The sequence below is a fragment of the Lissotriton vulgaris genome, chromosome 10 (genome assembly GCF_964263255.1).
Source record: "Lissotriton vulgaris chromosome 10, aLisVul1.2, whole genome shotgun sequence".
In the NCBI taxonomy this organism is placed as follows: Eukaryota; Metazoa; Chordata; class Amphibia; order Caudata; family Salamandridae; genus Lissotriton; species Lissotriton vulgaris.
This window is the reverse complement of record NC_141698.1, coordinates 834,988,393-835,012,900: the sequence shown is the minus strand read 5'-3', so window position 1 is coordinate 835,012,900 and position 24,508 is coordinate 834,988,393. Positions and strand designations below refer to the sequence as shown.

The window sequence follows — 24,508 nt, the reverse complement described above, 5'->3', positions numbered from 1 at the left end:
GCGCAGGTTGAAGACCGCTCCTTGCACATGAGAAACGCAGCCTTCACTGTATTCCAGTCTGACCTTTAGGACACCCTTATACAAGCCCAGAAAGCGGTGTCCTCTCCTGATTGTCTTCCTTGAAGGGCTGTCTTGGCAAGATTGCTGTGCTACGTCCTTGCACTCTTCCTCCACCACCCCACACACTCGCACGATCTCACCTATGCTCCCCTGTGCTGGGCTGCCAAGGGGAATTTGTATTCTTGTAGAGCTAGACCTTATGATACTCCAATTTGGTATCTGTACTGGACCAAATAAACCTCCTGCTAAAAATTCTCTGCCCACACGCCCCAATGACCTTCGTTCTAATTGCATGTTTATGGGCTTTCATTGAACATGGAGTCTCCTACTCTCCTGTAACTATATTGAAGAATGCAGACTTGTGTTTGTTTAAACCCTGTGCAAATCGATGCATAACTGGATAGTGATATGACTACACTGAAATCAATATACGTGAGGGGCCTGGCATGAGTGGCCAATGCTGTGGCAGCACTTTGAATCAGCTCATCCTGTTGCCTAGGCTGCCTGCTGTACTGCAGCTATACCCTCCGCCCTGCCTTCCAGCAAAGACTTGGGCAGCTGTGGTGAGTGGCCCCTATATTGACTAGGCCAGTTGACATTGAGACATGTCAACACCAAACCATGGGCACGCAGCAGAGGCAGAACCCTGTTTCTCCAGACCCAGGGTTTTGAAGTCCACCTATTGGACAGTGGAACAAGCAGTGTTGCGAGCCCAGACATGTCAACGGATCTGCTACCTTCGTGATCCTATCCAACGGCTGGTGGTCCACCTCTGAGAAGAGGTCCAACAAGCTACAGGGCTAGCTTTAGGCTGCTGGAGTTTAAAGGCCGGCTGGACCAAGGGAAGTGGAGTCCTGGTCTGCCGCTTTATGATAAAGATTGGGAGGGAGGGGCTAACTGGCAACACAGTTCATCAATCTTGCTTGACCAGCCTTGGAGTTGGTTTACCAGTGATATCCCCAGATTGCCTCACTGGCTGCTCATGCTGTCTGTTTCGGAGCCCCCTTACCCAGGGCTGTGGTTATCTGGCTAGTTCCTCTGACACCAGGTGCCTATTACCTGTACAGGGCCTATTGCACAATACCCCTCATGACCAGATGTGGGGATACAATGAGATTACCGCCTTGCAAACCAATATACCTGACTTTACATGGAGTCTTGGCCCACCTTATTGCCAAAATGAGAGATTTTCGAACTATGGATAACCTTCCAGGAAACTACTAGACAGAACTACAAACGTTCACCCCAGACTAGTTCCCCCCCCCCCCCCCCCTCCCTGATAATTTCTTAATTTCTGCCATGTGTTTTGTGGCCAGGATGTTACTCCCTCAGTGTTGCCTGGAACAAATTCTGACAAACTAACGATGGAAGATTGGGCATGGCCAACAAATGGTTGCACTACTGGGCTGTCTAAGCTGTCATGGGGTGACCCAGCATAACAACTAGAACTCGCGCTCCTAGACCGTAACTCGCCTTCTCTATGGTGAACCAATGTCACTAAAGCAGTCCTCATACTGGTGAATGGCCCTTCACTTCATAGACTAGAGCGATCTCCTTGGTCATAGGGTGAGTTGCATCAAACACAATGGCGCGACTGGAAGGTTTTGGTCCATAGGATAGAATCTGCATCTCTACTCTGAAGGAGGTTTTGCATATTATCTAAATATGCTTGTACACACCTTCAAAGCCAGTGCACCCAATTCTGAAATGGGAGTGATGGATGGGACCCCTGGAACTGGGGCTTTCTACACGCCTTACCACCTTTGCAGAGCTTGTCTGATACCTCAACCAAGTGCCTCGCTGTACACCTGAAGATGCATTGCCATGGATGACTTCGGTCCCACCTACATTATCAGAATGGCCAGCGAGCGTAGATGGTGGTCAAAAATTGGAACCACCAATCTATCGGACATGGGGTTGTCCCTGCAGAAACAATTGAATTTGGAGCACGTGGTAAACACTATGGGTTGGTTTTGCTGTATATACGTTCTTTAGGTAGAAATTTTTAATTGCAGTGTGGGTAAAAACTGGAATGTATTTTGTTCTAATTATGTATAACTTGGTTTATCAAAAGTCCATTATTTTGGGGGAAATGAATTGGGAGGGGTGGGGGAGTTAAAGGTGTGTGAAGGGTTGAAATGATCTAATTTTTGGCTTCCATGGGAAATATAATTCTCCTAAAATCCAAACTGCTAAAAGTATTTACACTACTTTGCATGAAAGTAGATCATTACTAGGGTCTTGCTTTTGTTTGAGAGTAAACCATCCATTCAGTAGTTTTTGAGGTACTAGCATTAAAAGTTGCTTATTGGGCTTTAAAGTATTAGGACTTGTAGAGTTCTGCTGCTTAAAACTTCAAGCTATGATCCATGGGCCCTGTTGGTAATTTTTTCCATTTTTGAAAAATGGGATTCTAGGGGTGCCTCCTCCGCAATGGCTGAGGAGCCTCGCCCACTGGCTTAAGCCAGCAGGTAAAAAAACCTGTTCTAACATCAGTCTAATGTTCACTGGCTGAGCCAGCATGCAGAGGGAGGGCCAAGACCATGGGAGGAGGGAGGACTGGTTTGTGGGTTTTTTTTTTTTGCGCAACACACACATGCCCATTTAGGTTTCTCCAACTGGGCTGTATTGAACAGCTGGGTTGGAGAAACGTTGACTCTGTCCTGAGCAGAGCGTCAACCTTGCTTGAGAGCAGCGTGGGAATTGCACAGGGAGTCTGCCCCAGTGCCTGATGAGACCAGGAAGAACGCCGAGGTGGGAGGTGGCTGGCCGCTTAAGGTAAGATCCTTATTAAATAAATGTAAACACCCATGCTCCCTTCACCCGTCCCACCGCTTTCTTTGTGGCTGCCACCACTGTGTGACTAGAGTTTTTTTCCCCGACTTTGTAACTTGTCTGGTCAAGCTCACTAGTTTCGTAATATGGAAGGTAAGTGTCTTCAATGGATTCAGGGAGGAAACGCAGAGGTTTGCACAACTCTAGTACTACACCAGGGCAATGCAGAAAGCAAATTGAGTCATAGCCAATAGTAGTACTATTTTAGTGTGATGGCTGTATTAATAGGCCTCAACATGTTCTAAGCTTGTCTGCTTCCCAGAAAGCACTAGCAAAGTTCCCTTTTACAATGTAAATTCAACGACTAATTTGTTCGCGTTTTATGTGGCTAATGCTTGCAGTGAAACAATCTGAAACGGCCTGCCACGGGTTTTGCTAGTAGTTGTGCTTGGTTTTAACTCCTAATCCATGCTAGTTAACTGCTACTTCAAGTTAGCTCTGGATCAAACCAAACTTTGTCATTGTTTTCTTCTGTTACAGACAAAATTCCTTTCCATGTGAGTCTCTCTCAGAAGAATGATCGTAATGCAACAGACAACATATTTATTAAGGACTCGCCGATATCATTCACTGTGTACATCAATGACCCGAGCCATTACCTGAATGCTTCGGCTATATCTTATGACTGGAACTTTGGAGATGGCAGTGGGACATTTGATTCCAATAGTCCTCTTACAATGCACACCTACACCCTTCCAGGGAATTTCAGCCTTAACTTGACCATCAAAGCTGCTGTTCCAGGACCATGTGTGCCTGTGACTACCACTACTGTGCCGCCTCCAACCACTACTGCGACAACCACTACTGGGCCACCACCAACCACTGCTATGCCAACCACTACTGGGCCACCATTAACCACTACTGCGACAACCACTACTGGCCCACCACCAACCACTATGACAGCCACTACTGGGCCACCGTTAACCACTACTGCGACAACCACTACTGGGCCACCACCAATCACTACTGCGACAACCACTACTGGGCCACCACCAACCACTGCTATGCCAACCACTACTGGGCCACCATTAACCACTTCTGGGCCTGTGCCATCCACTGTCAATATATCCTCCCTAGAGCTGGAAGGTAGGTTGTATTCACAGAATTCAGCGTTGCCAAATGTAATTTCAGCTTAAATGTTATTTGTGCAGGGTTTTACAGAAAAAGGAATTAATTTTGAACAGTTATTACTTGCTGCAGTTAGTCAAGATAGCCCCCGTGCAACTTGAGCTCCCACTTGTTGCAGGTGTGAAGAGATGTGACTTGCCCAGGGTAATTCTTTAGTCATGATACATCCTCTTATTTCAGTCCTCATCCGGTTTGCTGCAAGTCCAGGGGTGTCCGATGTTTGTCCATAAAGGTGTGCGCTGTATAGCATTTCAGGAGCAGGACGTCTATTTAGATAGCAGCTCGTGTAGCTGTCCTGAATGTGACATGCACCATGCCAGGTTATCTGTGCTGCTACTTGCATGGCATGCTGGCCCTTCTCTTTGAGGATATTTGCGTGCGGTCCACCCAATAATGAAAGATTTGTTTTGTGCATAAATCGGGAATCTCCGCTAATAAAGTCTCTCTTAATGTAGAGGCCTACAATACACCTACTTGAACTATTCTTCTCTTCACTCTTCCAGCTGATTTCTGTCTGTGATCTATTCAATTAACTTTCTCTAACTCCATCTCTACCCCTGCTATGTTGATTAGCATTTTCCCCCCCAATTACAGCACAGCCTGCTGATTTCAAATGCTGTTAAAGGCAGGGGAAACCCAATAAACCCTTGTAGGCTTGGGCACAAAGTAGTTAAGGTCAAGGGGTGCTACAAGGGACTGGTTTAAAACAGATTTCAAATCATTAAAGAGTTGTACATATGTAACACACTCTTATGTATCCACAGGATAACCGTCTTGTTTCAACTGTAACAAATATACTGGTGGAAGGCGAAAGGAACATATAGAGCAAGAATCGTATTCAATGTTCAACAAATTTTTCTTTACTGCAACAGAAGTAGGGAGACAAATACAAATAAAATAAAGTCATGAACAGAGATCAATCAAATTCACACTACAGTTCATAACTGAAAACATCAACTCCAGGTATTTAAAGACACAACCAAAATTAATTAATAAAGAAGGGTTGTGAATTGGTGGCAGAGCAACAAAACAGGAGATGATGGAGTGTCGACGTTTCGGTCTAAGTAGCAGTCGTCAGATAGACCATCATCAGGACGGTGTTTTTTATGCAGGAAAAACTTTTAAGACACATATATGGCATTTGCCTATCCTAAAGCAACATGGCATATAATATATAGAACTATGGTTCCAATAATACCAAAGTATCAAACGACAGTAAGTTGGTGCACTTCCGGTTTCCATCTGGAACACTTCCGGTAAGAGTGTGTTACATATGTACAACTCTTTAATGATTTGAAATCTGTTTTAAACCAGTCCCTTGTAGCACCCCTTGACCTTAACGATTTCAAATGCTTGCACCATTTTCTGTTGGCTGTATGCCCTATCCTCCTTTCCACCTCACCATGAAATTAAGTTTGAGGAGAAGGAAGGCGGTTGCTATGAAGCCACAAAGAATGTGTCCGCGTAACCGCATGTGGTCTACCTTTCATGAATACAATTTCCATGTGTGGTCACATAACCCCTCCTTTAGTTTGAGAAAGTCGTAGAATGTCCAACTTGCCTCTCTACCACATCCAATTTTTCTAAGAAGGGTTGTCCTTGCACCCCCCCCCCCCTCCACAAAGGTGTGGGAGCGCCGCCCCACTCGTCTGTGCAGTTCAAAAAGGAAATGCAATAACATTATCATCTTCTGATCCTGGTTGGGCTGACGGGGCTGGACGCCATGGGAACAGGGGGAGGAGTGGTGCCACTCTTAACTGCGCATGACAGGCGCTCTGGGTCGGCCAAACAATCCGGCACCATTTGCATGCTCTCCACCAGCTGTAATACACAACCTGGGTGGAGAACATTCCCAGCCTCCTGAACCACTGGGCTCAGACCAATCACAATGCTGCTGTAGCACAGCATTGTTTGGCTAAGATTCTGGGTGCTTCCTAGTTCCTACTTCCTTCCTGCTCCTGGACTCCACCAGAGGATGGAGAGGAAGCAGACCGTATTGAGAAGTTCGTTTTTTTCTTCATTTACCACCCCCCACTACATAGCAGCCACTACTGCCCCCCCCCCCCCTGCTAAGAAGTGTTGTCCTTCTTCTTCCCCCTGCTAGATATATTTTTACTGTTCAGAATTGCCACAGGATCCAGAAACCCTGTGTAAGTATCTAATGAACCATCTTGCTATAACTACTAGCCCACTCCCTGTGTAACCACTTTTCCAGCTTGTGCAGCTGATACCAGGGTCCTTGCCTTTCAACCCCTGGTCTCTGTTCCTTGTACAGACTGGAACAAAGTGAGCCCTGGTTATCCTCTAGTTGACACATTGCCAAACTGAGAATAGGGCCTGGAGGGGTGATGGATGGTAGTATGTTCAAACAAGCGATTAGGGGAGCTGGTAGTTTGAAGTGTCAATTTGTGGTGCTGCTGTCATTGGCATTTCCACCATGCCAGATTCCTTTCCTATACCATAAACCGTTCAAGCTGGTTTGTCCTTTGACCCTGGTTGGCCAATAAACCTGTAGAAACTGCTACAATCTATTTATTCCTCAGGTATCGGATGCGGTCTGGTATAGGGTGCTCTGTTAGTGTCCACTGGCCCTACTCTTGATGAGGACTGTGCATAAATGCATTTTTTGGGGGGGGTCTAAATTTTTAATTATGGACCGTTTACTACTCGGATGGAAACTGAGGCCATAACAAATATTCCATAATGTTTTTAGTATGTATATTGTCAGCCAAAACTTCCACTTGATTTTTTTTTTTTTCTTTTTCTCAACACGAGCATTACAACTCAGATCACAAAGCGTTAATCTGGGGAGTAATGAGTTTGGCTATATAGGCTGACCTGGTTCAATATTTTATGGCCATTTGAGATTTCTTATTTTTCTCACTGCCTGATGCTTACACCACGGAAAATATGTAGAGTTCACATAGCTACTGTAGGAAAGTGGTAAGGCAATGGAGCCTTGTGTTATATTACAATACCCCAAAGATGCTCCTTTGATTCCTAGGAGTGAGCTAAGGATTTATTAGAGTTTCAAAAGGCAGTCTGGCTTTACAGGAGTAACATGTGTTAAGCATTTCAGAGTACCAACATGGAATAGAAGTAATTGGCACAACTCAATCTGACACGAATTTATAAAAAATTGTCTGATCTTCTTTAAACACCAGAATGAACTGAATAGCATCCATATAACAGGAGTTGTAGATTTTTGAAGCCGAATTCAAACAATGCTGTAAAACGCATAGAGTTGTTGATTTTTCCATCGGCCACAATGTTACTGAGTGAAAATCAGTCACTGGCAGATACTGTTATTTGGAACCCTTAGTTACGGTGAGGTAGGCCCCAGGACCAGGCCACAAGTCAGTATTTTATTTTTTACTGCTTATGATGCTGCAGTGTGTGGGATGGTTCCCAGATTTGATAACTATCCTTGGCTAGTGAAAGCTCAGCAAATTTTCGGGAACTTCACAGGGTCCAGGGAAGTAACCTATTGGCATGAAACTTTGATGCAGGCAAGACTGATTCCACAATGCACTTGACCACCTGTCTACATTTAGCGGTGTGGGAACTAGAAGCTAAGCTGCAGCTAATCTGCCAGAGGTGACCACATCCAGTGGTGTAGGTCAACTTTTCTACCCAGAACTCACTAATTCATCCTTCCTAATGATGGCAGAATTCGATTTTAGGTGTATAGAACAGGCTGCCCTCCTTGGTGTGGCCAGCCATACTGGAGGTATGACTGTTCCATGGCTCCTTTGAAGCTTTGCCCAGGGGCAAATGTACCTGGGGCATGGTGAAGGCTGTCTTCCACTGAGGGGCCACCCTGATGCATTTCGAGGCAGTGCAGCCTTTGAAGATCACTTCCTTGTTGTGCCACTAGCCTGCTTGGGAGGAGGGAGGTATAACCTTCCAAGTCTTGTCTGACTTCTGGGAGTGATTGCACTTCCTGGCAGGAGGTCGGAATTCTTTCTTGACAGCAGATGTGGGAAAGCACGTGCTGATTAGTCTGAACACAGTACAGCTGAGGACAACCAGGTGGGCAACTTCAAAGGTGGTGTCACCCAAAGCATAATTGTCAGGAGTGATATGTCCTGCTTGGTATGAAATACCTTATTTTAGAGGTGCCATAATAGAACTGCCAATCAAGTGCCCAATTGGCATCCCAATTTCAATGGACCGCTAACACTTACAGTAGTTTCAAATGGTTGACACCACTATAGGGACATATAGGCGTGCTCTTGTGTCCTCCCCTTTAATGTACTGCATCCAGCCTCTTGGGCTGAGGAGCGCTGCCTTAAGGGGTCCTTACATATATTAAAGACCGTGTATGTACCCCACATAGTAAGGCCAGTCTAGTTCTGTTTGCACTGCTCCAACAGTCTGCAATGACAGGCCTGCTGACAATAGTTTACTTTGGTCACCAAAGGTGTTACAAAACCGTGCTGCAGCCTTGGGTATCACAGGTACCATATACTAGGGACTTAGAAGGGGGTGAAGTATTTGCCAATTTGGGGATTAAAACGTCTCATACAAGTTTTAGGGGTGGGCACAAGGGTCTGGACAGCAGATTCAGTGTACTATCAGTCATAACAGCATGTGGAGAAAAAAGTGGGGGGGCCAACTATACAAAAAGGAGCACTTTCCTACACTTACAGATTATCCAGAAGCACTGTACATGTCTTAACTGTTGACCAGCTCTTCTATATAGCAAACTTCTTCAACCTGACCTGATGCTAAGGTTTCTTGATATTGAGCATGAATGCATCTAACTGCACAATATAGGTGGTTTGTATGTAGGAGTGAGCTGCTGCAGTTTATTTCGTTAAACCTTTTACTTGGAGCACTTTGAGTTACTGGAGTTGGGACAAATCTCCTCAGTTGTGGTAAGCTGTTTGTTTGGTTCAGTGGTGCCAATGGTCGGTCCAAGCTGCAGTGGTGTAGATGGACCAAAGACAGCCCTGGGCGGTACCTGCGTCGGGACTCCTTGAAAGGGAGGGGGGGGGGGCTGATTGCTGCCCCGCGACAGTGCCACACTGAAGACTGCAGGTGAGACATCACTGAATTCATCAGCCCACACGCCCTCCCCTCCGAGGACTACATTCTACTGGGAGTCCTTAACTTCGACCTGGAAAAGAACAACGACCGCAACACCACCACCCTTCTGGACAACCTCGCCAATCTCTGACTCAAACAACTTGACACCACCACCCACTATGCCGGACACACACGACCCAATCTTCACCTCCAGCAAGCACATCTCCTTCAATCACATCACAGCTCTCCATTGGACGGACCACAGCTGCGTTCACTTCAACTACAAAGACTACGTCCCACAACCAATTCCCCTCAAACTGGAACAAAATTACCACCGACCAGCTCTTCACATCGCTCCACCAAAATCCTCCTGCCAAATCATCGGACCCAAACCAAGCAGCCACCAACCTCACACAATGGATCACCCACAGCGCAGACGAATTAGCACCCTTGAAAAACCATCAAATGAAGCAAGGCAGCAAAAAAGCCCCCTGGTTCAATGATGACCTTAAGAAATTCAAGAAGATCTGTCGCACCCTCGAAAAAGCCTGGCTTAAAAACCCAACCACTGACAACCTGGCCACCTTCAAGAACGCCACCCGCAAACACCACCAACTGATCCGATCCACCAAGAAATCCGCATTCAAGGATCGACTCTACAACAACGCCCACAACAGCAAGGAACTATTCAACATCGTCAAAGAGTTTACAAACCCCACCGCCGGCACCAACGACATCACTCCCTCCCAAGACCTCTGCAACTCTCTAGCCTCGTTCTTCCACAACAAAATCGCAGACATACATAACAGCTTTGGAGACAAGTCCACCCCACCCACCTCCGAACTAAAACCCCCCTCCAACAACCTTTACGCCTGGAACCCAATTACCACTGAAGACGCCATCCGCCTGATGAACACCATCCACTCAGGATCACCAACCGACCCATTTCCCCACCACATTTTCAACAAAGCAAACTCCATTATCGCACCCCATCTTCAAGAAGTCATCAACTGCTTTCTCAACTCAGCTACCTTCCCGGAAAGCTGGAAACATGCCGAACTCAGCGCCCTCCTGAAGAAACCCACAGCAGACCCCACTGAACTTAAGAACTACCGCCCCATTTCGCTCCTCCCATTCCCTGCCAAAGTCATTGAGAAAGCCGTCAACAGTCAGCTCGCTGCCTTCCTCGAATCCAACAAATCCCTCGACCCTTCACAGTCTGGCTTCCGAGCCAAACACAGCAGCGAAACTGCCCTCATCGCAGCATTAGACGACATTCGTACTCTACTGGACAACGGAGAAACAGCTGCCCTCATCCTACTTGACCTCTCTGCAGCCTTCGACACAGTCTGTCATAGCACCCTTATACAACGCCTCAGCAACATCGGAATACAAGGAAAAGCACTGGACTGGATCATCTCGTTCCTCGCCGGAAGAACCTAGAGTCTGCCTCCCCCCTTTTAGATCAGAGGCCACCGAAGTCATCTGAGGCGTACCACAAGGATCATCACTCAGTCCCACCCTCTTCAACATATACATGAGTCCCCCTCGCATCCATCACGCACCAACACAACCTCAACATCATCTCCTACGCAGACGACACCCAGCTGATCCTCTCCGCCGCCAAAACCTACCTACACGAAGGGATGAAAGTAGCTGAGTGGATGAAGAACAGCGGTTTAAAACTGAACTCGGACAAAACGGAAGTCCTCATCTTAGGATCATCCCTCTCTGCATGGGACGACTCATGGTGGCCACCGACCCTGGGAACCACACCCATACCAACGGATCACGCACGTAACCTGGGCTTCATCCTGGACTCCTCCCTCTCGATGACCAGACAAGTCAACGCCGTCTCCATCAATCAACCTCCTACGTATGCTCAAAAAAAATCTTCCGTTGGATCCCCACCGAAACAAGAAAGACTATCACCCATGCACTGGTCACAAGCCGACAACTTCGGAAACACCCTTTACGCCGGAACCACAGCCAAACTACAGAAAAAACTCCAACGCATCCAAAACGCCTCAGCAAGACTCATCCTAGACGTCCCCCGCCAAGCTCACATTTCCGGTCACCTGAAAGACCTCCACTGGCTCCCCGTCAACAAGAGAATAACGTTCCGTCTCCTCACCCACGCTCACAAAGCCCTCTACGAACTAGGACCCGAATACCTCAACACACGCCTGTCCTTTTTACACCCCCACCTGCCAACTTCGATCGTCCAATCAAGCCCTCGCCGCAATTCCACGCATCCAAAGATCCACCATGGGGGGGAAGATCCTTCTCCTACTTAGCGGCCAAGACCTGGAATTCTCTCTGCTTTGGAAATTGCAGGACTGACTGATCCTGGGAAGGCCAGCTCCTAAAGAGCTTGCCTTCTAAACTTACTGGGCTCCTGACTTTGTCACTTTCGTAAAACTTGCTGAGCAGTTCATTAGGCTGATAACCATTCAATGGTCCTTTTTTCAATGTGTTCAAAACGCCTTACCTTTCTCCTTGTCCTATAAGCCTCATCACCAGGGTTTCTAATTGGGTCCTTGTTCAGCGCCTCTGAGCTACTCCCCCCCCCCCCCCCCCCCCCCCCCCTCCCACCCCCTCTCCCTCCTGACCCGTTGAGATTCCTGAATGAGGAAGGATACTGCACTGGGGCAGCTTAGTCCCATTCACCTTCGATTAAATCTTTGGCCGATGAGCCACTTAATTCTACTCCATGTGGTGTGATGGGTAAAGCAAACCACTGGGGCACTAGGTGTGAACAGACCTCACGGGAGGCTGATTTTTGACGAGTTTATCGGGAATGTCCCATAAGAGTAACCTGCTACCCTAACTCACCTATTGATGCTTCTGTAGGAGAGCATGTGTGGTGTAAATGCAACACTGTTCTGCCAAGTGTCGAAGCCAGTCTCCTTATGGCATTAGCATACCTTAGTGCAATATATAACCAAGCATTGCACTAAAGACCAAGATTTGAAATATCTACAAACTGGTACTTGTAACATTTGAGGGACAGTAGTGTTTGTGTACCCTGTGTTATTACATTGCCAACAGTAGGTGCTGCTATCCATGCAGTGTAGGGAATTCTCTCCCCAGAATGTGCCTAGTTTACCGATTGAAGCTGGAATCTAACATGACCGATGACACCAAAGAAGCCACACCTGTATCTTAGGGTTACCTTAGGAACAAAGCATTAAACTCGTGGCTGCTGGGTCATGCTGTGGATTACCTATATAGTACTTTATTCCACCACTATTATTGGCATTTGACTATTGGTGATAGCCTACCATTGTGTTTCACCAGAGATTTGCTTCTCTATTGCCATTGGTGGGTCCACACAGCTCTAATACTGGTAACTTAAATGGGCTGCTCACCTGTTGCTCTGGGTGACTGGCATCCCTCGGCTAGAAGTGTGAAATGGCGAATGCCACTGTGGATACAGTTCAGGGTGATGACTACTTTGTCTGCCATTGGGCATAAACGCATTCATAAGGGTATGTGTTATGTTCTTGTAACTGACTTTAAGGACATATCATGCCCTCTAGAAGCAAAGTGGACTGGTGAAATGTAAGTGCTGTGCTATCCTGTACTGAGTCCTACCAGTGGGTGGGGCTCGGATGGTGGGATTGGGTGTCCTGGGGTGATCACTTGGGCAATAAACTGAACCCTCTTGGAAGCTAATGCTCATTTGAGTGAGTATTTGCTTATACTTCGATCTCGGGTGTCGAGTACATTTTTTGTAGGGAGAATTCCTTTCCTTGCACTTTGGAGGGTTGTTTTGCAAACATCTCCTATTGAACGTTCAGATCTGTATACAGGAGGTGGTATTTGGCGATTTTGTTGATACATGCTTTTCTATGGAAGAGCCTCACTTGCCTGTGTTGATGATGGTAGCATGCTTTTCTCTTTATTTTAGAACTCTTTGAAGTGGTCAACCCCGAGAGAGTCGTGACTGCACCAGCTGGAACCTCCAGTCCTTCAACTCCTGCTGTTGAATGCGTCATCTACAGATATGGGTATTATTCCAGCAACATCACCATTGTAGGTACGACTTCTAGACCTTGCGGGTAATGGTTGCACTTTGAGACTAGAGGAGCGCGGCATGCTGCTGCAAGCAAGAGTATTCACTGATCCGTTTACATAAGGCCGGTATGGTGCTACTAGAAGACCTTGGAGAGCTGCCCTAAGCAGTCACTAGTCTTTCATTGGCTATAGAATATAAACTGGACTCTTAGATGGACCATTCTGCACCTTGGGAAGAAAGACTTAAAGTTGTACTGACTGCTTTAATTTCTTTAACTTTAGTCTAGGTTTACTGGTCTAATATAAACTGAATTTATATTAAGTTATCAATTGGCCATCCAAACCACAGCTTTTTTAGGTTGGTAAACTGAGTAAGGGTGAATTCTGACCCTTCCCATTGAGGCCTGAAGGGGAGTAGATTGCCTAGTGCTTGAACGATATATTTGTGTCCTTGGCAAAGGTGGGCTATGCACATTCACTAAAAGCATTCTTTGCCTCATTACCTCCTTGTTTGCCCTGTTATTAGTCACTGTTTGACTTGTCACTGATAGGTTTTTATCTTTTCACATGTTCCCCACCACCCCACCCAGCAGCACCACCCAGCAACAAGATTTTGGTATGCAGCCTTTGGTATCTGAAATCATTGTCAGTTTTGGTCTTAGGAGTGTCTGAGACACCTGCCAGGACATGGAGGGTAAATCAAATGTTCTGCATGTTTAGAACTTCAGGCTAATGCTGCCAGGTCTGTATAGTCCACCTGTTGATGCTGATAGACTACTTTGAATGTGTTCTTCAAAGGCTGCATAATTTCAAAGGCTGCATAATTTGTATGTCACGAAGTAGCCCTCCATAATTTTCTACCCCATTTCTGCATGATAAAGTGTTCGAAATGGCGCAACTATCATATTTACATTGGAGTGTATTCAACTGTTTTTATGCACATCTTGTTTTCTAAAGATGTAGAATAGACTAGCGACCTTCTCACTATTTTACATGTAACACCTGTTACAAAATAATTCTACCTGCCAATCAAAAGTAAGGTGGGTGAAATTGTGGTGGTACACAATTTGGATACGGTACATGCTTGCACGTTGTACTGGATGGTAGCAATTAAAGGGAAACTTGAATGAAGGTCTCATTTCAGACCTTGGTGAAGCGCAGGCACTACGATGGAAGCTTTCCACAGAATATGAGAGTGGGACATGAGTGAAATGGGTGTTACGTTTTTATCCCTGATACCCACACAATGTTAACGTGGACACAGCTAAGCCGGTGGTGAAGACCTGGCAGTGTACTTGTACTGGGCATAGGCATACCAAAATCCACGGAATAGTGAATCTCATTGGTGGGGGGGGGGGGCCTATAAAGGGGCTCCATCAGCAATGCAACCAGAGATTTACCTCCCTCTGTTCAGCAAGAGACCCTGACCTTACAATCGTCCTTTCATTGTTGGCCTTACTGTGGCTTGCATTAAACTGTACCACATGCCTTGTTTAGGCATCTGTAGGATTGTCTTCAGGGGTGCTGGAATTCTGATGCATGGGCCCGTAGTGTCGGCTCATGACTGTCTTGTTTCTGTTTTAGAGGGAATTCTGGAAATGAATATCCTTCAAAGTACTGGAGCGGAGATGGCCACAGCACTGGTTGACTCTAATATTGTCTTCATTGTACGCTGCCAAGGCAGGTATGTACTGATTCAAACCTGCTCTGGGTAGAGTCCTGTACCTTAATCCTGCCTCATCTGCCCTGGGCAAGAGACCAGCTACCTGCTTGGACTGGTGGTCTGGCCCATTTAGGTACCTTTTTGGTTGCTAATGGAGTGACTTGGCAGTGTGGCTGCATGTCTGAGTGTTTATCCTGATGTATGTCGCAGATTGCGGTTCCTCATTCAGAACTATTGAGAACATAGTGAGCACTTATAATTCAGGGTTGTATTTAGGTCCAGCCTGGGCAGCCTGCTGCATGCTGTATTGGAGTATGGAATTAAAGCTCCAACCATATTTAAATAAACAAGTGAGGGACTTTTTTAAGGATCATTCTTGGTCCCCTAGATGTAGTCAAAACAAGAGTGTACCTTAGGAGAAGAGCAAGGATGAAGAATCAAATTTGGTTCTTTAGAAAGCCCTCACTCACCAACTTGGTCGGTGACCTGCTTCATCATCAGGTCCCACCAGGAAGGTCCAGTACCTCCCGGTGTGCTTTGGACGCCAGAATTACTGCAGAACTGGTTGGTAATTCTGAGTGGCAAGTGACTGAAGTGAGCTTAAAAATGTCTAGGTTGTCTCCAAAAAATATTTTATTCATCGGCCCACCAGGCACGGATAAAAACAGTGAGCGATGTATGTGCTGGATAGATTGTTCAGTGAGACATTGCTGAACAATCTATCCAGTGCATACATCGCTCACATTGTTTTTGTCCGTGCCTGGTGGGCCGACGAATACAATTATTTTGGGTCACAACCCAGACACTTAAACTCCCTTCAGTCACTTGCACTTGCCACTCAGACAATTACCAATCAGTTCCGCAGTAATTCTGGTGTTGAAGCACAATGAGGAGGTACTCAACCTTCCTGGTGGGGCCTGATGAAGCATGTCACCAACCAGGTTGGTGAGGGAGGGCTTTCTAAAGAATCAAATTTGATTCTTCATCCTTGCTCTTCTCTTAAGAAGGCACACTTTTGTTGTTTTGGCTCCAGCCATATTTCTCATGGACCTTTGTAAATGCTGGCTTCTGATTCCTTAATAAGCTTGTTAGTCCCTCCTTCGTACCTCCTCGTCTATTTGTAACCTCCCATGAGGACTTGCCCTTTTTAATCCAATTGTTACGTGGTATGTCTTAGTCTGTAAGCACTCATTTCTTTAATGAGTTTCTCCTACTGCAGGCATAACATGCTTTCTGAGCAGCCCGGGACAATGGCAGCTGCTTATTTCAATAGGTATGGCTATTACAAGAGTTTGAGCTATTGGCTTTGTAAATGACAATGCTTTATATTTGTGTTGATTAGCAAAATGGATAAAAAGGCATTGTCACTTACAATGCCAATCGCTTAAACGCTCGCAAATGCGAGACCTATTGCATTGCAAATGCTTAATTTTTGCTTATATTTTTTCAGCATTCCCAAGGATGCCTGCACTGTCATTTCGGACTCCACGTGTATGGTGCCTCAGGGAACAGTATGTGACCAGGTAGCCCCCACCACCGACGAGTGTCTGCTGACTCTGCATCGGTCATTCAGCGCACCTGGAACCTACTGCATGAATGTTACCTTAAGTGATGATGCGAGCCAGGTCCTTGGAGGTATAATGGTGTCTGTGCAGAATGGTGAGTGCTCCAGATGACTAATCTCCTTGTATTCTTGACTAGTGTGGGCGGTGGTGGCTGGGCTTCCATGTGATGAAAGGTGCAGCCTTATTGAGAGGTGGGGGTTGAGGAGGGCTTTGCCTCCTTGAATAACCTCATTAGTGAATAGTATGGAGTGGAATAGCTGGGTGACTGCCGCATTGAACTAATGTCTAATGTAATTCTGTCTCAGGGTCTGGAAGCGCACGAACAGCGACGGCTGCTCTATTGACTCTAGCCATCTTGGTGGTTCTGGTTGCAGTAGTAGCTGTCCTTCTGATCAAGTAAGTGTTGCTTATCTACGTTCACAGCGTTTGGCAGTGTGGTTTCTGGGTAATTTGTGGTATTAAAAGTGCCTTTCTACTTGCAGGCGATACAAACAATACAAACCCATTGAAAGTGCTGGTGACAACATGCCCGGTGAGGGCCTTGGGGTGCATTTCAGCAACATGAAGGCTGTCTTCATAAACCGGAAGAACGAGAGCCGCCCCCTGCTGAAGGGCAAAGATGGAATCATATAAAAGACCTGGAGACATTCTACACTTGCAGCACCGAGGGACAGACTGAAGCACTGTAATTCAGGCTTGGCATGAAACAAAAGCTGCTTAACCAGCCTGCATCTATAGCACTTGCACTACAAATACTCTTAATTGGTGCTCTGAGAACTAAATGTTCATAAGGTTCAAAGTAAAACCTTTTCTTAAAGTCTTGGTTATTTTTTTTGTCTTGAATTTGTGTCCATAGTGGAAATGGGTATGAGTGAAAAGCTGTGGAAAGGTCATTTGGTGTGAGTGCTTACAGCTGTGGGGGATTGTGCCTCGACTGTTGGCAGGAAGTCATGACGCTGTAACTGTCAGCGTGCGGAGTAGCCTACATACGTATAGAGCAATACAACCCGTCAACTTGCAATAAAGCTAATGTCGAGCGATGATGCACCAGTTTTCACGTTAACTATTTAGTGTACGTCTCCTTTGATTCCATGATGGTGACATAACATAGTGGCTGCTACCTCGTGGTTGAAGGCATGGTTTTTAAAACCGGTCCGTCTAGTCCTTTGACGTTGATGCCTTGTAGTGTGCGCTCCTTGAAAGCCTGGATGTCTTTATTGGGAAGTTAACTCTGGGGTGTGGCTCGCCTGTGTTTACAGGCAGAGTCCCTAAAAACAAAGATGTACATGTATCTGCTTCTGGCTAGGCCTTTTGCAAGGCTGTGGAGGTGGGGGGGGGGGGGGGTCCCCTCTACCTCTTAAAAGCTCTTCTGCCTAGTTTGGAGGCACTTATCACTGCTGGTCTAGCAGGGGAAGATACTTCACATAGCTGGGGGTGGGGACTGGGGTCCTAGTGACACCACTAATGGGTGGATGAAGCCTGCAAGAATCAAGCAGTTACATTTTCTTTTTTACAGTGGTAGGGAACGTTTTTTAGGAATAATGGAATGACAAGTGCCAGGATGTAGCTGTGTGATTAGTCTAAGCCCTAATGACTGCCTTGAAGTGAATGATTGACTTGTGTATGACCTCAATCAATGGTTTATAAAGCACAACGACTCAACCAAAGGGTCTCAAGATGCTGAGGGGGGGGGGGGGGGGGAGGGGGGGGAGAGGGGTGCGCAGCTCCTGGATGTTCCCGGTGATTCATCAAAGATCCAGGTCTTGAGGTCCCTCAGGAACTTGGGGAGTCCGCCTCCCACCATTCAAGTCCGAGGCCTCTGAAATCATCTGCGGCGTACCTCAAGGATCCTCACTCAGTCCCACCCTCTTCAACGTATACATGAGCCCCCTCGCGGCCATCGCCCGCCAACACAACCTCAACATCATCTCTTACGCGGACGACACTCAACTGATCCTTTCTCTCACCAAGGACCCCAGCACCGCCAAAACTAACCTACACGAAGGAATGAAAGAAGTCGCCGAATGGATGAAACAAAGCCGTCTGAAACTGAATTCAGACAAAACAGAAGTCCTCATCTTAGGTACATCCCCCTCTGCATGGGACGACTCCTGGTGGCCGGAAGCCCTCGGAAAAGCACCCATCCCGACAGACCACGCACGGAACCTTGGCGTCATCCTGGATTCTTCACTCTCCATGAACAGACAAGTCAACGCCGTATCCTCTTCCTGCTTTAACATTCTTCGCATGCTCAGAAAAACATTTCGCTGGATCCCCTCCGAAACAAGGAAAACAGTCACCCACGCTCTAGTCACGAGCCGACTGGACTACGGAAACACCCTCTACGCAGGCACCACCGCTAAACTCCAGAAGAAACTACAACGAATCCAAAACGCCTCAGCCAGGCTCATACTAGACATCCCACGCAACGAACACATCTCTGGTCACCTTAAAGACCTCCACTGGCTACCCGTCAATAAGAGGATCACTTTCCGACTGCTTACCCACGCACACAAATCACTCTACGACATCGGACCAGATTGCCTCAACTCTCGACTGTCCTTCTACACCCTCTCCCGCCAACTTCGCTCTTCCAGCCAAGCCTTCGCCACTGTACCTCGCATCAACAAGACCACCATGGGAGGCAGATCCTTTTCATACCTGGCTGCCAAAACATGGAACTCACTCCCCGCTTACCTTCACCTCACCCAGAATCACCTAGCGTTCAGAAAGCAGCTTAAAACGTGGATATTTGACAAATAATCCTCCTCCCCTTCCTAAGCGCCTTGAAACCCTCTGGGTATGTAGTGCACTATACAAATTTTATGACTTGACTTGACTTCCATGCCTTGGATACGTAAGGAAAGAGACCTCCTGTTCTGGTCTTCTTGATGTGTGGTACTGTGGCAAGGGACAGCTGGGCTGAGGGTAGGGATCTTTGGGGTGCATGGAACGAGAGGTGGTGGTTCAAGTATGCGGGTACAGTGTTGTGGAGGGCTTTGTGGGAGTGGTTGAGGTTTGATAATGATTCTCTTCTCATTGGGGAGCCAGTATAGTGTCCGCAGGTGTTTGGTGATGTGGCAGTGGCGCAGTAGTTTGAGGACCTGTCTGGGGGAGGTGTTCTGGAGTTTGTGGGTGAGTTTCTTGTTTGTGTAGAGTGCATTGCTGTAGTCCAGGCTGCTGCTGGTGTGGGTGATGGTTTTCCTGTGTTCCAGGGGAATCCAGTTGAAGATCTTTTGTAGGAGACAGAGGGTGTGGAAACCGGAGGTGACTGCGTTTATTTGACAGTCCATTTTGAGTTTGCAGTCCAGGATGATTCAGAGGTTGCATGTGTTGTCAGTGAGGGAGGGTTCCCTAGGGTGGGGGGGCACCAGGCCTCTGGGTGTGGGCCCAGAAGTAAATCATGGTCCCAACATAGACATGCAGTGTTTTAAATGGCTCCCTTTGATAAGCCAGCTTGATATTAAAATTTGGGTGGGGGTTTTTTTGCAAAGAGTTCAAAATCCCGTTGGAATGCTCATTCATGGTCTTAATAAAATGTAGTTGTGGTAGAGGAGTTAAGAAGTTCATGGACATGAGAATCTCTAGGATTGCAGAAGTCTTTCCTTCCCTGATAAAACCTGCTTTGTTGCCGAAGCTGTCTGGAGGTTAAGTCTGCAGTGATCAAGTCCATTCAGTTCAGATGATTCAAGGAGGTTTTGTTGAAGATGGTACAAATTCACAGGGAGACCATAAGTAGACAAGATCCCACCATGAGCAGGCAGCTCAGCCCAATCAACTGACTTCTTGGACAGATCCCCAACATTCTGACAGCATCATCACATTCCACTGGTGGTAGAATTGCATTGACATTAGCAGGATATAACCGATCACCCTTTCTTGTACAGGAAAACAAAAAGCTAGAAACAGAAGAGGAGAACCTGAGCAAGTGAAAGCAAAATGATTATACAAAAGTAAAAACGAACAGTGAGCAACCATAAAAGAGCAAAACAATCGAAAGAGCAACAAGAGGGAAATCAAGAAGCCGATGAAAGGAAACCAAACATAGATGCCATCCTCCCTTCTATACACAACAGAAAAGAAGAAAAAGCAACAGTGTCGGAGAAGGAAAGGAAACACAAGAGTGTCCCAAAGCACACCCACTGGCCAGAACAGGAAAGAATGGAGGCTGAAAACTAGCAAAACACAGGGCTACCGGCTGTGATGAACGCATAGGAAGAAAACACGACAAAAGCAGAGGAAAGCTCAGAATCCAAAAGACACGAGGAGAAACCCTCAAAGAAAAGACTTTAAGAAAGATGAGGAAAAATAAGATGATTCCTAATCAAAATGCCATTATAATTACAAGAATGTAATACAAAGATAACAGTGCAAATATAGCAATATAAACTGAACTTAATTGTCAATGACAGCATGAAATGCACTCAAATGGGGGAAAGACTTAAGGTAAATATGTAAACTTGAAGAATGCTTGGGTGTAAGTCCATGACTAATCTCTTGGGATAGATGTGTTGTACACAACTGGTAATACTCCCCATAAACATTTCAATATGAGGACAAACTTTGTGTGGAAAAATATGTTGTGCACTGAAGTAAAGTAACTGTGATAAACTGCACATATGAGTAGGTACTCATGACCTATTCCAAACAATGAAAGGAATATTTGGGTAAGAACCTGCACTAATGCAAAAGGACTGTAACCTTTGCATGATGTAAAAGGGTAGAACTGACTGGGTAGGAACCCATGACTCGTATCTTTGAAAAGAGATGAGTAAGGAATGCAAAAGGGACCGACACCCTCGCATAGATCCCCCTGTAAGAGGGCAAACCATACACATGAGAAACGGTGCACGGTGAGCAGATGGGACATAAACCCATTGCGATCCCGGTGTTGGGAGACCAGTGGCATGCAAGAGACAGTGATCAAGTTATGGTGTGTACCCTGACGGTGTATACCTAGAGTCCATGAACAATATAGAGCTGTGATGCAAGCCGGTGAGCGACTACTCACCCGAGTAACAATCGTCTGCTCCAATGAATAAGAACATGAAGCAACATGATTGCCAGCAAACTAAGAGAAATTAAACTTTCAGGTGTAAGGCAATAAAACATACCAAACACAAAGTGCCACAATGCCTGAAACCATGATCAGCTCCGTTAGGCATAGGAAAAAATACCAAGTAATGTTGGGACGATCTCCCCGTTGACACGGAGTTAGAGGAGAAACAAACCAGATCTGAAAACCATCAGTTAGAAGAACTTAAAACCTCGAATGAAATCCACCTGTGTGCTCACAGTCGTAGGCTCCGCTTGTGCTGCTGAAAACAAAGCAGGAAATGTACCGCAGTCCAACGAGTGTTTTAATTAGAAATTCGAAGATGCTGCATCAGAGCTACATGGCCACTAGATGGCAGGGTTGTATTACTATTTAATTTTCCGAGCCATAAACACTACTGCAGTGTGAAGAAAGATGTCCAGTGCTATACGCAGACCGAACACTTAAAGAAACTGAGCATGTGAGACAAACAACACTTCAGGCAGGGAGGACGCAAGTTCCGAAGCCGTTAAAGATGCCACTTCGCCTCACTGAATCCTCTACTTTGAGATTAACTTCCGAAATGTGTGTGTAAAGTTGCAGGTGAGACCTACCACGTGGCACGGATGTGCCGGCAAATAAGTGACAATGACTCTGGTAGAGGGTTAGCCGGAAAGACCCCGAGCAGTCTTCCGCATGTTTATTTATACCCCGGCGCGAGCCCGCCCCGGGGTTGTGCGTGCGTGCGTGGGGGAAAAAGATACATTGTAGTGGAGAGCCCGAGTGGCTCTCTACATCCCTCCTTTGTTTTAGTTCTTTCTGCTCCCAGACACTCGAACCACAGTTCAAGGAGATGTCCATGCAAAGTCTCTCAGCCGTTGGCTGGGTATCGGATTGGGCCTCGGGCTGTAGCGACGACTCCGGGTCCCTGACGGTTCAACAACCCCAGCCGGGGTTGTCCTTGGATCTGTACTCGCCCCTACTGCCCTTGGTTGACTTGGCCCGCTACCGAGGCAGGGTGACATTTGCCTCGGATGACTCTCCCTTGGTGGCGGTCCGGGTAGAGGGCTCGGGGAGCTGGGATAGTCAGAATCTTCCAGCGCCAGCTCCTCCGCTTCCATTTCTTCCGCCCGCTGATGTCCAGCGGCTGCTTCAGTTGCTTTTTTGAAGCATGAGATATTTCGTGTCACGGTCTGTCCGTTTCTTTTTGCAGTGACCATTGTCCCTTGAATCTTTTCTACTCTCCACACTTCGGGTTCAAATGGCGTGCGAAACTTCCATCCGGGATGGCGATCCTTGACGACCACCGCATCCCCTACTCTGATGTCTGGTTCTTTGGCATGGCGATGCAGGCTTGCTTTGACGTTGGTGGCTCGCCTCCTTGCTTGGGTAGCCTCGGCGTCTCTCTCTTCCGGCATCCATGTGCTCGCTGTGGGTATGCCATCTCTGGGGGCCCGCTTGAACAGTACATGTGCTGGGGCGCATTTGGTCGTCGAGTGTGGTGTCTGTCGATAAGCCCCTAGGAACTGGTCCAGGGCCATCTCCAGGTCTTCGCCGTTGTCCACCGCTATCCGAAGGGCTCTATTTATTGTTCGCATCAGTCTCTCCACTTCTCCATTGGCTTGAGGCCACAACGGGGTGACTTTTCTGTGTTTGATTCGTAGGGTCTCAAGGTATGATTGGAATTCTCTCCCTTGAAAGGGGGGTCCGTTGTCGGACTTGATCTCCTCGGGGAGTCCCATTGTGGCGAACACGCGGTTTAGTACCCTCTTGACTTGGGGGAATGCTGTGGATGCGATGACTTCTACTACTGGGAACTTCGAGAAGGAATCCACCAGCACCAACATGTGCCTTCCGTCCGGGAAGCTGCCGAAGTCTATACTGAGTTGAGTCCAGGGAGCCCGAGGCGCTTCTTCGGTGATTACGGGTGCTGGAAGGGGTTCGCCCCCGGTGATTGTGCAGGCATGGCAGGATCGTATCATCTCCTCCACTTGGCTGTCCATCGCTGGAAACCACACCTTGCTCCTTAGGCGCGCTTTCGTTTTAGCCATGCCCTGGTGCCCCATGTGGGCTAGGCTTAACGCTCGTTGCTGGAGGCTTTCTGGCATGGCTATGAGATGCCCTCGCAGGATCACTCCTTCATCTCCCACACTGAGTTCGCTGCGTATGTGCCATAGCTGCTGTCTCGCGTGGCTGACTTCAGGTCTGAGGCTAGCGGCGCCATCGAGGAAGCAGGCCCAGCTGTTTTCCTCGAGGGCTCGGCGGACTTTCGTGAGAGTTTCATCTCCTGCTGTGGTGTCTCCGATCTCCTTGAGCGACATGTTGTCTGGACACGCGGCCTGCGTGACCATGTGCACGATCTCTTCCACCTCCTCCCCGTCCTCGGTGGATGGCTGTGGTGAGGTGACGTCCGGGTGCCGTGATAGATAGTTGGCGGGGTTATGAGCCCCGGGCCGGAACACAACCTTGAACCGGTAGCCCTGCAGCTGGACAGCCCACCGTTCGATCCGTGGGGGAGCCAATCGTGAGGTCCCGGCGAAGAGGGGCAGGAGAGGCTTGTGATCCGTGACCACCGTAAATTCTTGTCCACATAGGTAGAGATGGAAATGCTGGCATGCCCACTTGATGGCCAGGGCCTCCCTCTCAATCTGTGCATACCTGGTCTCCGTGTCCGTCAGTGCCTTGCTGGCGTAGGCGACTGGCCTCCACTCTTCCGGACCATACTCTTGCAGGAGGACGGCTCCTAGTCCCACGGGACTGGCACCCACAATCAGTTCGGTCTTTCTCCTCGGCTGGAAGTAGGCCATAGTGGTGTTGTCCAGAAAACCAGCCTTGACATTCTGGAATGCTTTATTTGCGGCCGCAGTCCAGTCCCATTTTTGATCCGCTCGGGTGAGTGCAGGTGAGGCCTACCACGTGGCACGGATGTGCTGGCAAATAAGTGACAATGACTCTGGTAGAGGGTTAGCCGGAAAGACCCCGAGCGGTCTTCCGCATGTTTATTTATACCCCGGCGCGAGCCCGCCCCGGGGTTGTGCGTGCGTGGGGGAAAAAGATACATTGTAGTGGAGAGCCCGAGTGGCTCTCTACAGTGTGGTTGGCAATAAAAAAGACTGGTTGGCAAATTGTGAATAAAGCAGGCCAATACTGTGCTGGGTGGTTGTATGTTTA

The 24,508-nt window shown here is 47.4% G+C and overlaps 1 protein-coding gene across 1 annotated transcript in view; it reads left to right on the top strand.

The window, feature by feature from the left end:
* The window catches only part of LOC147688859 (protein QNR-71-like), a 48,312-nt gene extending 31,193 nt beyond the window's left edge, over nt 1–17,119 (top strand). Inside the window, exons 6-11 of the mRNA XM_086939831.1 lie at nt 3,376–3,981; nt 12,968–13,096; nt 14,659–14,758; nt 16,188–16,396; nt 16,608–16,698; nt 16,785–17,119. Of these exons, the coding sequence (XP_086795957.1) occupies nt 3,376–3,981; nt 12,968–13,096; nt 14,659–14,758; nt 16,188–16,396; nt 16,608–16,698; nt 16,785–16,935 (1,286 nt within the window). The 3' untranslated portion in view covers nt 16,936–17,119. The remainder of the gene's footprint in view (nt 1–3,375; nt 3,982–12,967; nt 13,097–14,658; nt 14,759–16,187; nt 16,397–16,607; nt 16,699–16,784) is intronic.
* Nucleotides 17,120–24,508: the final 7,389 nt, after the last annotated feature.